This window comes from Panthera uncia, unplaced genomic scaffold (assembly GCF_023721935.1).
Source record: "Panthera uncia isolate 11264 unplaced genomic scaffold, Puncia_PCG_1.0 HiC_scaffold_1815, whole genome shotgun sequence".
NCBI lineage: Eukaryota > Metazoa > Chordata > Mammalia > Carnivora > Felidae > Panthera > Panthera uncia.
Genome location: NW_026058487.1, coordinates 1 through 15,540, shown reverse-complemented (window position 1 = coordinate 15,540; position 15,540 = coordinate 1). Strand labels below are relative to the sequence as shown.

General features: G+C 34.9%; 3 protein-coding genes across 3 annotated transcripts; all 3 read right to left on the bottom strand.

Annotated features, from left to right (window-relative positions):
- Positions 1-301: 301 nt before the first annotated feature.
- LOC125917418 (olfactory receptor 6C3) lies at positions 302-1,273 on the bottom strand. The gene has a single exon (XM_049623624.1). The coding sequence runs from the start codon at positions 1,271-1,273 to the stop codon at positions 302-304; it is 972 nt and encodes a 323-aa protein (XP_049479581.1).
- Positions 1,274-8,101: 6,828 nt separating this feature from the next.
- On the bottom strand, positions 8,102-9,040 carry LOC125917421 (olfactory receptor 6C3-like). The gene has a single exon (XM_049623626.1). The coding sequence runs from the start codon at positions 9,038-9,040 to the stop codon at positions 8,102-8,104; it is 939 nt and encodes a 312-aa protein (XP_049479583.1).
- Positions 9,041-14,683: 5,643 nt separating this feature from the next.
- On the bottom strand, positions 14,684-15,535 carry LOC125917423 (olfactory receptor 6C1-like; the record flags this gene model as incomplete). The annotated part of the gene is made up of 1 exon (XM_049623628.1): positions 14,684-15,535. A coding segment is annotated over one exon (852 nt), but the record flags the coding sequence as incomplete, so codon positions are not given.
- Positions 15,536-15,540: the final 5 nt, after the last annotated feature.

The following is a 15,540-nucleotide window of genomic DNA, read 5'->3' as shown; positions in this document are numbered from 1 at the left end:
AAAATCACTTGAAGTTACTCTCCCATAATAGTAATTAATTCTTACTATTAAGAGTTCTTAATTCTTGAGAAGGATCTACTATCCAGAAGGTCTCTTTCCATTTGAAAGATGTGCAGTGTTTAACCCAGTAATTAATAGAAGCATAAAATCCAGGAACTTGGCACGATTTTACAATTCGGATTTCTTTCAGTCTCATTTTAGAAACGACAAAAAAAAAGTCTGTTGACTCAAGCACTATTTCTTTCGTTGAACAAATATCTATCAAGGACCTGATATCTTTAAATAGTATTCAAGATTTTACCTAGTTACACTGCAGAGTGTCCTTTTTTTTTGCCAAATAAATATTTGAAGAAAATACTACTGTATGGACCACATCTTTGAAGTCTTGCTTCACTTGCTGGTTTCTCAGAGTATAAATGAAGGGGTGCAGCATGGGGGCAACAGAGGTATTGAGAATAGCTACTCCCTTGGTCAATGATGCCCTTTCTTTTGCAGAGGGATTAGCGTACATGAATATACAGCTTCCATAAGAGATGGAGATGACAATCATATGAGAGGAACATGTGGAGAAAGCCTTTTTTCTCTGACTGGCAGATGGGATTCTCAAAATAGTTCTGATAATATACATGTAAGATAAAATCACCAATGCCAGAGTGAATAGCAAAGCAACCAACGCAAAGTAAAAACCGATGACTTCTAGAAACCATGTATCTGAACAAGACAGTCGTAAAAGGGGAAAATAGTCACATGCAAAGTGATCAATGACATTGGAAGCACAGTAATCCAGCTGGAGCAGAAGCATGAGGGGTGGGAAAATGGTCAGGAACCCTCCCAGCCACGCACAGAGCACAAGCCAGGTGCAGAGTTTCCTGTTCATGATGGCGGTGTAATGCAGAGGCTTGCAGATGGCAATGTAGCGGTCATAGGACATGGCAGTGAGAATGTAAAATTCTGTCACCCCCATGAAAATAAAGAAAAAGAGTTGGGCTGCACAATTGTTAAAGGAAATAGTTTTATCCCTGGTGATAATTGCTCCTAGAAATCTAGGAATACAGACAGTTGTAAATGAGATTTCTAAGAAAGAGAAGTTTCGGAGGAAGAAATACATTGGTGTCTGTAGATGAGGGTCCACCAAGGTTAGAGTGATGATAGTCAGGTTTCCAGCGACACTTAATATGTATGTGATAAATAAGAAGAGGAAAATCACAATCTGAAGGTCAGGATCATCAGAAAGGCCAAGCAGGACAAACTCTGTGATCACTGTGTGGTTCATTTCTCGGTCTCTCTCTCCCTGTCTCTCTGTCTCTGTCTGTCTCCCTCTCCTTTTTCTTCTCTTAAAGATATTTAGGTGGCAAGAATATTAAAGGGAGGAGATGAAAGATATAATTCATGATGATCAATATCACCGTCATGGATACAATTCTAAAGTATATTCTATAATCCATGCTGATCTTATTTTCAATTGAACTCTATTGTTTGTATTTGGTTTTCATACACATTTGTGAGTTTTGCTTTATTTACTAGTTTTCTTATTTGAAATGTACCAGAAGTTTGGAAATCTTCATACAGTAACTCACATCATTGAGAGTGATGATTTATCATCCTTGAAAGATGATAAATAAAATCAGTACTTCTTGCTTTGTCCAATTTATACAAATCATTAGAATCTTCTTGAAAAATTAAGAGATATGCATTTTTTCTTTCTTTTCTGTCAAGTATTTATTAAAGGATGCCACTACCTAGAAGCATAAATGGATAATCTTAATTCCATCCCAAGGTAAAAGTAAAATTTAGAAGACTAAAGTAATAACCATTATACTTGGTACGATATAAGTAATCAATAACTTTCTTAACAAAATAGGTTATAAATTATTACTTATTAATTTATTTTTACATTAATATTTTTGGTATAGTTCAAGATTATGTAAGGACATTATATTTATATATTATGTAATAATACATATGTATTTACTATATGATTGAATAAATAACCTAATTATTTTATTTAACAGAGAACATACTCACTGGTTTGTCTTGTAATTCCACTGAAATCATTAATGTTTGACATCTTCTGTGACTTGCTAGAAATGTACATATAGAAACATTTTTACTTTTGAGCTTAAAGGGACATACATTATTTATCCATTTTGTGTATTACACTGTGGTACAAACTGGGAAAGTAACTAGTTGCCTCAGATCTTAGTAGCTCTGTCGGTTCTATATTCTGTTTGAATCTTCCTTCTGAGCTATTAGCTTTATGAAAAAGTGTTTTATTCTCTTGTAATTCTGCCTCACACTTATGTTTTACATGAGACCTCTGATCCATAAGGATATTCCAGAAACATAAAGAAGAATGTCTACCATTGGTACTAACCTATTCAGTTAATTCCCAGCTGTGCTATGCTGTAGATTTGGCTTTGTAAAATTATGACAGTTAACTCCTTTAAATTTTAAAGAGTCCAATTTGGGCTGTGAGGATTAGAATGCACCTCATTGCTTCCTTGCCAGACTTTAGCAAAGTTCACTCTGATCAGATTTGATTTGTTTTGTCTCTATTTTCGATGACTCAAAGGAAATAGTTCAGGAAATAAAAATACAATGTCAGAAAGCTTAAAAATATATTGAAATAATATGACAGTCCTCTTCAATAATGTCGATATAAAAACTTAAAGCTATATTTAAAGAGAGAAATGACAGGGATATAACATCGTTGGGTTCTGAGGACAGATTCTTAAAATTGGCTTCCCTCTGGTTGCACTCATAGCTCAAATTTTCCAAGTCTCCTTGTTTTGACCTCAAAAGAAAGTTGTTCATTGATCTCCTGGGAACAAAGCCAAGGCCAAGCCAGATCTGTGCTATACGGGAGACCATGAGGGATTTCTGGAAGCCTTGCATTTCTCAGTAGCCTTTTAGCTCTTCTCTATGGTGAATCTCCCTTGAGAATGGTTATGTTCACCTTCATATCCCACAGAGAACCTGAAATGTTGTCTTCTATAAAATAATTACTTCCATTAATCACAATTACCTAATATTTCATGAGTAATAAAAAGTTGTGAAACCGACTTTCTTACAAAAATAAAACTCAGAATCTAATTTATTTTTAAGCTTCTGGAAATACGAACTTTTGAACATATACCCTTTTTGTTGTTTATTCTTAGGCTTTGTTAGTGTTGAGACATTGAGAAGTAAGGCCATTTCATAATTCTAAATTAAATAATAACTATTATGATGCACATATCATACTCACATTTTAAAAAAATGCTATTACACTGATTAACCAACCGAGCCACCTAGGTGCCCCGTAGCTACTTAATATTAAATGTGTTTTATATCTAAATAAAATAACAAAACATGCATTTAATGTAAAATATACATAATGATTTTATATAATCAAATAATACAGTCACTAGTGCAGAACTAAATCACAGCTGGGATGCACATTTGTTTGGGAATTACTTACTGGAAGAGGGGAATTAGAAGAGAGTAGGCAGAAAAATGGAAGAAATAGGTAGGCCTAACTCAAATTTATGACCATGTAGACTTCATTTATTTATCCTAGTTAAAGGAGCGTTCAGTAAAAGAGAATTTTTGCAGATGTGGCTGTATGTCATAGAGAGTGATACCCTGGTCCAAATCACTTTTTTTTTTTTTTTTTTTTTTAGTTTTATTGAGATATAATTGACATGTAACACTGTGTAAGGTTAAGGGTACAATGTTTTGACTTTATACAGTTGTATGTATGAAATGATTACCAGGATAGGCGTAGTTAACACATTTATCACTCGTATATTTACCCTTTTTTTTGTGGTGAGAACATTTAAGGTTTACTCTCTCAGCAACTTTCTTTTATTTATTTATTTAAAAAAAATTTTTAAATGTTTATTTGTTTTTGAGAGACAGAGAGAGACAGAGCGTGAGTGGGGGAGGGACAGAGAGAGAGACAGAATCTGAAGCAGGCTCCAGGCTCTGAGCTGTCAGCACAGAGCCCCATGCAGGGCTTGAACTCATAAGCTGTGAGATCATGACCTGAGCCGAAGTCGGACACTTAACTGACTGAGCCACCCAGGCGCCCCTCTGCAACTTTCAAGTATATAATATGGTAATCTTATAGATCAGTTTTGTTGCAGTAATGAAATGGTATTTTGTTTTTACCTAAAAGCCCAACTAATAGACAACAAGAAAATCTATTATTATTTATAGAGGGCAATGTGCAGTCATGCTTCACTTGATTGCAAGCTCATCTTCATGACTGCCTCTAGTTGCTAGATTTAGAGGCTCAATCCAGGTTTAGGTTTGGGAACGTTTTTTTTGTAAGACTACTCTAGAGATGGAATTTAAACTTTTAGCAGGACATACATGTCTAATTGTCTTCTTTTTTTTTTTCTTAGCAGGCTTTGTTTATCAATGGCTGGATCATTAATTCATTATGTACTGCAAGACGGTTCTGTTCTTAATCTGTCATTTTCCAGGTGAATGCCTACTTTATTCTGTAGTTAGGGTTGGTTTTCTAGTATCTTTTTGGGGGTATTGTTATGAATTCATGGCTTTATAAATTTTGCTTTTGTTGTAGGTCACATTAGTGATTGACTTAAACATTTCAAGAGAGAGTTAAATTGGGATCACTATCTCTTTGGAGTGCATCTGCTGGGGGAAAACTCTTCCCTTTTGGGCAGTACACTTTTCCTCTTTGATTGCTTCCTTCCCACCTGGGATGACAAGTGTCCCCAGGCTCATGCTATACTTTTCTGTATGAGAACTGGACTGAGTCATTTCTCTCAAGAGTCCTCCTTCCATTGATTAGGAAATCTGGGATTGATTAGGAACATTAAATATCTGGGCACTAGCTGTGATAATTACTATGAGTTCGATCATCCTTTCTAGGTATTTTCAGTGGAGAGGGCCAGCAAACACATATATTTTATTTTCAAATAAAATGTCTATGAGCATAATTTAAATGTATCATTCAAACTTAAGACTACAATACTTTTAGGTTCGCCCCCCCCTTTTATCTGTTAAACATTTATATTTCCTTTATTTCATGATTAGAACCCTGGCTATGAATAGCATTAGATAAAATCGTAATATCACGTTGATTTTCATTTGCTTCTTTTCCTCATGTTGCACATACACCAGTATTAGAATAACAGCCCTACCATCCACAATATTATTCCTACCTAGGAACAGTTTAAGATATTTTAAGCTATTTTTGTTGCTGTTGTTGTTGTTGTTGTTGTTGTTAGATTAAATCCCACTTGTATGTCTGGTCCAATTACAGCATTTAAAATCTCTTGGAAGGGTGCCTGGGTGGCTTAGTTGGTTAAGGGCCCGACTTCAGCTCAGATCATGACCTCATGGTTGGTGAGTTTGAGTCCCCCATCGGGCTCTCTGCTGTCTGAGTAGAGCCTGCATCGGATTCTCTGTCTCCCTCTCTCTGCCCCTCCCCGCCACTTGCACACACTCTCTCTCTGTCTCAAAAATAAAAAAGCATTAAAAATTTAAATACAAAATAATAAAAATAAAATCTCTTGGAATAATTTAGCTTCATGTGGTTATCTCACCAACTAAATGTACATTAAATAATACAATAAAAATAACATACTTTTTATGAAAATATACATTAAAAGTATACATTTTAATTATATTTATTTCAGTTAAGTGTAATGGCTTATTCTGTTAAGATAAACATTTCCTTCCATTCTTTTCATCACAATTAAGTTTGATGTGCCTTTTAAGGATTCCTGTGAGAGAGTCACTGAGCTATTTAAAATTGAAATTTAAAAATAACATTTAACATTGGCAAATAAGGCTAGAAAGCATCTTCATGGCTTTAGTTCTTAAAACATTTTGATATCCTGCCCTCCCTAAATCTTGACCATCAAGTAAATATTCGCAATGGCCCTCTGATAAACTGGTTAATGGCAAATTCACTGATGCTCAAGGTAAGAAAATGACTCTGTTTAAAAAAAAATACATGAGAATCAGAGTCCAAATAGTGTCCCTTCAACAGTCTGAGAGAGGACCTTTTGAGTGGTTCCGCTTCATCTCAGGTGTTTTAAATGAAATAAAAATTTTTTAAATAATTCTTTCTGTTGTGTTGGGTGGAAGTCCCCCTTAGTAATGCATTAATATTCAAAGTGGTTTTTTTCATCTTATGTATTTACTCATTTATCTCTTCTTTCATTAAAGCTCATTAAATGACATCATGTTCAGAGAGTGTCTCCTAAGCAATTTGCTTTACTGATCATGTAACCCTGTGTCTTTTTCCTTTATTAAATTGTTTAATAAAGTAGTTGTTCATGTTCCACTTAATATATTAGAAAAAAGGAATAGAAATTAGTTCAGTTAATTATGGGCAGCATCTAGTTCAGCTTCATAGTTACACTGAAATTCACTTCTGGTACTGTTCATTCATTCTTGACAAATTAGAGTTCATGTGAAACATTCTCTCTGCCTGAATTAAACAAAATCTCTACAGTGGACTTCACTGGGTGGTTGGAAGAGTTATAAGAAATGTCTTTTACTCTCTTCATAATTATTTTAAGTGACCATTTCCCTGGAGAAATCAGAATATTTTACATTTATTCATTTCATTAAAGATGAGCAGATTCAGTTTTTAGAATTCATAAAGTTGTGTATAGTAAGAGATCAAGGGAAAGAGAGATCACCAAATCACATTTAATAATGTTTTCAGAAATAGTAATAATCATATCTGTAGGAGTTTATGCTGAATATCAATATATAACCTCATGCTTTTGGTTTATTATTTATTTATTTGTTTGTTTGTTTTTCTTTTCTTTCTTTCTTTTTTTTTTTTATTTTCAAGTTAGTTAACATACAGTGTAGTCTTGGTTTCAGGTGTAGAACCCAGTGATGCATGTCTTACATATGACACCCAGGGCTCATGCTTTTGGTTTATTAACTAGCTATCTAAAATATGAACAAGGAAGGAAAAGTAAATAGTTAATAAAGTTATGGCATATAAACTTACTATAAACTTGTGCTTAGGACATTATAGGGTGAGTTTATTATCATAGAACATTTATGTCTTTTGCCATTAGGACCAAACACATGGACTGAAAAGGCAAATGAGCCACTTAATAGCATTTGTGACTTTGGATGTTACTTGATTGTTTTAGGCTTCAGTTTTCTTTGTGTGACGTGGAGTCGAAATTTCAAGTGTTTTAATTTTTATTTTTTATTTATTTTTGAGAGAGTGAGAGACAGAGTGTGAATGGGGGAGGGGCAGAGAGAGAGGGAGACACAGAATCTGAAGCAGGCTGTAGACTCCACAAACTGTCAGCACAGAGCCCGACACCGGGCTTCATTTTCTAATGCTATTAATGCCTTCAATTACTGGAGAACTTATGAACTGCAAGATCATGACCTGAGCCAAAGTTGGATGCTTAACTGGCTGAGCCACCCAGGCATCCCCGAAAAGAATAGTAATTAAAAGTACCTCATAAAGTTGTTGTCAGGATTAGATGTTTCAATACAAAGAAAACAATAGATCTGGAGTGTAGGAATTGCTGGAAAATTTTATGTTATCTTCTACCCCTGTCTCTCTTGCTTCTCCCCTTCCTCATTAGCATCTTAATTATTATTAATAGTTAAAGATTTTTAATATGTATGAGTTTCTAATCTTTTAAAACCTTTAAATAAATATTTTATTCCCAATCCCCTGATGATTGTGTTGAATTGATTTCATGGAAATGACAAATAGAATCAAAATTTTCTAATGACATTCATTTCTATTAGTAAGAATGAAAAGTTCAGAAATCTGCATGTACTCTTACACAATTACCATCAACCTAAAGCTCATGTCTCTTCAAAATCAAACCACTCCCATTCAAAATCATAATCATCAACCCAATTTTATTACTTCATCCAAATACATTTGAATAAAACTTTTGAATGCACAGAAAATTCTGAAACAATATTCACATTATCAAATTTATTGAGTTCCATGATTGGGAAATTTTAATAGGGGGATGGAAAAAAAGGGGAAAACACATAACTCGAGTAAAGGAAAGGGAGTTTTGAGAAAGTGTGAATAATAGAAAGCATTTCCAAGCACTTCATTCTTGTAATGTTACTAATGCCTTCAATTACTGGGGAAAAACATAACCTTTTGGACAGTATCCTTAAAGGCTTGCTTTACTTGCTGGTTCCTCAGGGTATATATAAATGGATTCATCATAGGAGCCACAGAGGTATTGAGAATAGCTACTCCTTTGGTCAATGATGCCTTCTGTTTTGCGGAAGGGTTGGCATACATGAATATGCAGCTTCCATAAGAGATGGAAATGACAATCATGTGAGAGGAACACGTAGAAAATGCCTTTTTTCTCTGACTGGAGGAAGGCAGTTTCAGAATTGTTCTAATGATGAACATGTAGGATAGAATTATTAATGCCAAAGTGAAAAGCAGTATGACTATTGCAGAGTAAAAGCCAATCACTTCTAGGAGCCATGTGTCTGAGCAAGATAACTGCAAGAGGGGAAAATAGTCACAAACAAAGTGATCGATGACATTGGAGCCACAGTAATCTAACTGGAGAAAAAGAATAACTGGTGGGAAGATATTTAAGAATCCTGCCAGCCAAGCACAAAAGACAAGTAAAATGCAGACTCTCTTGTTCATGATGGTTGCATAATGTAGGGGTTTACAGATGGCTACATAGCGATCATAGGACATGGCAGTTAGAAGATAAAACTCAGTTATACCCATGAAGATGACGAAAAACAACTGAGCAGTGCAATTATTGTATGAAATTGTTTTGTTTCTGGTGATAATTGTGCCCAGAAATCTAGGAATACAGACAGTTGTAAAGGATATTTCTAATACAGAGAAGTTCCTGAGGAAGAAATACATAGGGGTCTGTAGATGGGAATCCACCAAGGTGAGAGTGATGATGGTCAAATTTCCAGTGACACTTAATAGATATGTGATAATTAAAAAGAGAAAAATCACAGTCTGGAGCTCTGGGTCATCGGATAGCCCTAGAAGAATGAATTCTTTGGGTACTGTGTGGTTTTTCATCGCTGATCATTTTTCCCCACTTTCGAACAGAGAATGTATGTTCCCCTATAGAAAATAAAAGAGTTAAAAGAAGATTGAGGATAGAATATAAAATCTTAAAATGTCCATGATGGTGAATAATCTATGAAAGCCAAAAACACATGTTCCCCTTCAGCAACTCTGTCCAATTCCTATTGGACCTTACATTCAAGTAATAACATGATCTGAAGTTAAAGATTGATCTCTTATTGTTGAGTATACACAATCACAGGCCATGGATTATAAAAAATGTCTTTTGGTAACATTTAAGCAGAAGCTATTTCTTCTAATGTTTCAAGATTAAGCTTGTAACTATTCTCTTTTTTATAAAAACATAAAAATATTCTAATGATTTTTCTTTTACCTCAATATTATAAAAACTAGTCTGGATTATGGATAATCTAAATATAGGGTTTGAAATCTTATAGGAGTGATTTAGGCTGCCCTCACATTTTATATTTTGAAGGTACATAGTTGAGGGAACTTTCACAAGATTAAACAACTTGTCACTATAGTAATCATCTCACTTAGAACATACATGTCTATCCATGGGAATGTTTTGTTCACATTCTCTCATAAATCACTTTTTTAATACATTTTTTTTAAATGTTTACTTTTAAGAGAGAGAGAGAGAGACAGAACGCCCAAGTGGGGAGGGGCAGAGAGAGAGGGAGGCAGAGAATCTGAAGCAGGCTCCAGGCTCTGAGCTGTCAGCACAGAGCCCAACATGGGGCTAGGACGCAGAAGATGTGAGATTATGACCTGAGTCAAAGTGGGAGACTTAACTGACTGAGCCACTCAGGCACCTCATCTCATAAATTACTTTCTTAAGGGTTTGATTGATGTTATATCTCTCTTATCATTTGTTTCCTTTTCTGATAAAAAGGCCGAACAGCCAAGAAAGTACCCTTCTATTCCTTCTATTACTAAAATAAATATTATCCTGGAAATAGTTTAATTCATATAATGCCTAACTTTTTTTTTTTTTTTTTTTTTTTTTTTACAATATTGTCATGGAAGATAAACATGTAGATAATCAAAATAACAGACACCCTTTCCAGTAGGGAATTTTAAAAAATTTATCATTTTTTAATGTTTATTTTTGAGAGACAGAGTATGAGCAGAGGGGGAGGGAAGGGGCAAAGAGAGAGGGAGACACAGAATCTGAGGCAGGCTCCAGGCTCTGAGCTGTCAGCACAGAGTCTGACGCAGGACTCTATCCAACTCATGGACTATGAGATCATGACCTGAGCCCAAGATGGCTGCTTAACTGACTGAGCCACCCATGTGCCCTGGGAATTTTTTTAAAAACCCTACTTTTATGGGGCGCCTGGGTGGCTCAGTCGGTTAAGCGTCCAACTTCAGCTCAGGTCACAATCTCACGGTCTGTGAGTTCCAGCCCCGCGTCGGGCTCTGGGCTGATGGCTCAGAGCCTGGAGCCTGCTTCTGATTCTGTGTCTCCCTCTCTCTCTGCCCCTCTCCCGTTCATGCTCTGTCTCTCTCTGTCTCAAAAATAAACATTAAAAAACAACAACAACAAAAAAATAACCCCTACTTTTATAACAGAATATGATTTCAAGTTAGAAAGAAATGAACAATCCAAGATTTATTTCTGTGTTCCTCCTTTAACATTGTATTAATAGTCTCTTGGTAGTAAACAGTTATTTAATTTTTAATATTGAAAAGTTTATAAATCCCCAAACATATACAAATAATATTTTTTGAAGATATTGGTATAAAATGAAGACATATATATTGAATGAAAAATTTACTTACTTTGGTTCTTCTGGATGATTTAATCTCAAATTTTGTCATCTGATTTGCTTAAATATTTACATAATTTCAGAGCTGCTAAATTGAGTTAGCAAAAGACTTGGTTTCTATTGTGCTCTCAAAAGAAGTTTGTTGTTTTAGCTTTTTCAAGTTCTTAAGGATCATAATTCTCTTTGTTGGTAGATTAATTATATGTGACTCACGATATCCTTCATTACTGATACTATGAATTTCTGAAAACATTTTATTGCAGTACAACTCATTCTGGCTTCTCATCTCTTATCAAGCTCCATGTACTAATTCAGTTACACCTGGGTTGGCTAGTAAAGTACTCTCCCATTTGCCTCTTTTCATATAGTACAACACACTGATTTATTAAATCACTTTTCTTTCTATTCATGTAAACATTTGAAATCAATAATTTGTAATTCTGATTATACATCTATAAAATCTAAGTAGTATTTTCCCTAGGTTCAGGGACTGCTATATTTTGCTGCAAATGCTTCTTTGAAAAATAGAAAATAAGGAGTGTTCCTTTCAATGTATGCCATACAAATGGAACTGGACCTATTTAACTATGTCTTTTTGTTGGCCCAGGGGAATTCATTAAGTAATCTGAGTGCCAAGGAGAAGAATCATTAAAGATACAGGTGAATCATTTTTATAAACATTGATTAAGAAGTATAAAAGCAAATTTATTAGGTAAATAGGCAAATACATAAACAGAGTGATAATGAGTGTGTGGGAGCTGGACTTGGAATTCACCCTTCTGATTATACAAGGAATTCACATTTTCTCCCAGAAACTCTGGACTTTTCCTCAGTAGAATTGGTGTCCTTATATCCTTTGAATTCTGGCAACCCCGAGAGGAATTCTTTAGCAGAATGAAATGGTAGAAAATGCTCCTATGGATTTCTAGTGTGACTTGATTGCCTTCTGAAATGGACAACCTATTAAAGACATGAGAAGATTTATCCCTGTATTGGCCCTTTGAATTTAGGGAAACCCTTCCCAAAGCTCCTGCTAATGTGGCTTTTATTGCCTTTTGACTACTTTCTTTCATTATGTTATTTACTTCCATTAAATCCTTGTTTATATTTGTGCATATGACATCTTTTTGTTGTGAGAATATTTATGAACCAGTAAAACAGTCAGTTGAGAGTCTTGATTTCGTCTGGATCCATGATCTCAGGGTAAAGAGATCTAAGCCCAGGCTCCGTGATGAGCATAGAGCCTGCTTGGGATTCTCTCCTTCTACCCTTCTCTCCCGTTCATGCTCTATCTCTAAAATAAATAAAAAAAATTATTAAAGACTTTCTCTGAAAACCTTAACTGACATCATATTACTAAATAATTCCAGTGCATATTACTAATTAATTTCAGTGATACATTATCATCCTTAATAGGTAAGTCCCCTCCCACCTCTCAGGATGTGTGACTGGCCTCCTACTTACTGAGCACCACCATTTAATTGAGCTATTATTCTACAAATTAAATCTATAATCTCAGAAGTTTATCAACTGACAGATGATGTTGGATCTCATATATTATTAAGTGTAGCCCAAATAGTTGTAAGAATTTTTCTATGAGAAAAACAAGGGTTTGCATCCATTAGAGAATCCATTGCTACCATTAGAAAGCTCATTAGGAAAACCTTAACTAGAAATGTTATAATTGATTTCATGAAAAATCAAGGAAATAGATTTTTACGTAGTTGTCAAGTGTCCTAATGTAAAATAAAAGAAAAAATGAGCACCAAATGCATTAGAAATATTCAGTTAATTATTTCTTTGTCATTCAAAGTTGTCTAGTTATGATGAAACACACATTTTATTTGAACATTGTTTTAAAAGCTAAATGTCATGTGCATTATTATATAAATAGTATGTGGTTCTGTTGGACAAAATATTTAGTCAGGGCTCTGATTGCTAGGACACTGGAGCCATTCTACATTATTTAAACTTATTTATTCAAAAAATATTTATTGAATACCCACTACATGGCAGACACATGTTCTAAATGAGGAGGAATAGTGACTTCCAGTAAATGTTTAACAGCTGCCTCAGTGAGTGGAGGTGAGGAGCCCATCGGTAGAGTTTATCAATTTTGAAGATGTAAAGTCTCCCACCATGGCAGGTGATGTGGCCTTTCTGAATGCAGAATTGAGGAGACACAAGCACAGTTGGCTGTTGGGAAGTGTAAAGGCAGGTCCCAGCACAGCACTGCTGGAACACATCATTGTGTCTACAAAGTGGACAGAGATCCCTGCTTTCATGGGGTGAGGGATATAAGACAGACAATAAGCAATGGACACAATTGATTAGTACATTATATGGTCTTTTGTAAATTAATGTTTTGTAAAGGAAGAGAAAATTTAAAAATCTTGGAAGTGGAGAGCCACTAAATTTCAAGTAGTGTCATTGGGGTGGGCCTTATTGAGGGGACATGTGGATGTCTGGCTTATCCCATGCAGATATCTGGGAGGGGAGTATGTCAGGGTTAAGAAACATTTAGTGTAAATGCAGTAAGGCCATAGGAGGAAAATAATGTTCTTTGCAAAGAAAGATTTATTTGTTTCTTCTTTTCCAGTAGTTTTAAATGTATTTAGTATTCTTGTGCTAATGCCCTGGATAGAACCTCTAATAGAGTAATGAATAAAAGCAGTGAGAGTGGGCATGTAACTTATTTTTGTTAAAATTACTTTTTTTTTTTTTTGGTGTGAGCATGTGTGTGTGCATGAGAGAGAGAGAGAGAGAGAGAGAGAGAGAGAGAGAGAGAGAGAGAGAATCTCAACCAGGCTCCACGCTCAGAGCGGAGCCTGATGTGGGGCTCAATCCCACAACCTAAATCAAGTGTTGCATGTTCAACTGACTGAGCCACCCAGGCACCTTAAAATGATTTTTCTATTAACAAAGTATATTATGAAACAAATAAGGTTTTGCATCTTTTGCACTTAAATGAATTGTATGTGTAAGCTCTCATATCAAAACAGCCACAAAAGGTATGAGAAACTTATAACTTAACTGATTTTCAAAAAGAGCTGTTTAACATCAAGCATTTAAATACACTACTGAAACACAGTATATGTACTCGATCTGTATCTAGGAATATTTATTTCTTTAGGCTTTTTAAAGAGCTGATATGGTGTATATGGTAATTATGGAGTTCCAAAAATAGGGGCTGCTTCAAGTTTTTCCTAAGTGTATATTTATAATTGTGTTTTCAATTAATTATGGCACAGAAAAGTTAAACTCAGTACTTGGAAATACTTTTAGAGTTCTCAAAAAAATAATTGTTATTTTTTTAATTGCACTTTTTTTGCATAGTTACTAAGCGTGCTATAAAATGGAGAGGATAGTCTCTGTAACATTCTAATAAGACTAAGTTATATTTATGATACTTATATAGTAAATTAAAAAGAATGTTAAACATGACAATATTTTCCGAATTCTTTGAAAGAGTGTTTCCTGGTAAAATCATAAAACAATTTTAACTCATTGATCTTGGGTCTCTCTTTGCATTTCTTTGATTTTCTAAGTATGATTTTGAAAGAATTGGTATTTAAAAATATTTATAAGAAATGAGGCCAGTCTCATGGTTACAGAGTGGGAAGACTAGCTCAAAGGAAGGGAAATGCATGAGAGATGGATTGGAATTTAAATAGAAAAAACATGTGTGTATATATATATATATATATATATATATATATATATCTCCTCAGTAAACTGCTGGCAATAAAAGTTTAATTAAGAAAAAATAATTCCAGTGAGGCTGTGTAGATATTAATAAACTTTGGAAGGGCCCTACTTTTGTTTAATTGCTCCTCATGTGCCTTTAATTATAATAGCACTTTTATTTCTTCATTTTTTTTGAGAAAGATATAATCTTTTTTGCCCTGTCCATGAAGGCTTGCTTGACTTGCTGATTCCTTAGGCTATAAATAAAGGGGTTCAGCATGGGGGCCACTGAGGTGTTTAGCACAGCAACTCCCTTGCTCAGAGACACTCTGTCTTTTGCTGATGGATTAATATACATGAAAATGCAGCTGCCATAGGAGATGGAGATGACGATCATGTGGGAAGAACAGGTGGAAAAGGCCTTTGTCCTCTGACTAGCAGAAGGAATCCTCAAAATCGTTCTGATTATATATATATAGGACAGAACTATTAACGCCAAAGTGAACATTAGAGTAAACACAGCACAGGAAAAACCCACTATCTCTAGGAATTTTGTGTCTGAACAAGAAAGGTGTAGTAAGGGGAAATAATCACAGGTAAAATGGTCTATAACATTGGACCTACAGTAATCAAGTTGTATGAACAGCATAAGTGACGGGAATATGATTAAGAATGAAGCCAGCCATGAAGCAAAGACAAGGAGTATGCAGACTCTGTGATTCATGATGGTCATGTAATGGAGAGGTTTGCAGATGGCAATGTAACGGTCATAAGACATGGCAGCCAAAAGGTAAAATTCAGTGACTCCCAAGAGAATGAAAAAAAATAACTGAATCATACAATCATTAAAGGAAATGGTTTTATCTCCTGTAATCATGGTGCCCAGGAACTTGGGTATGCTGACAGTTGTGAATGAAACCTCTAATAAGGAGAAGTTTCTGAGGAAGAAATACATGGGGGTCTGGAGGTGGGAATCCAGCAGGGTAAGGGTGATAATGGTCAGGTTGCCAGTGATGCTGAGCATGTAGGTGA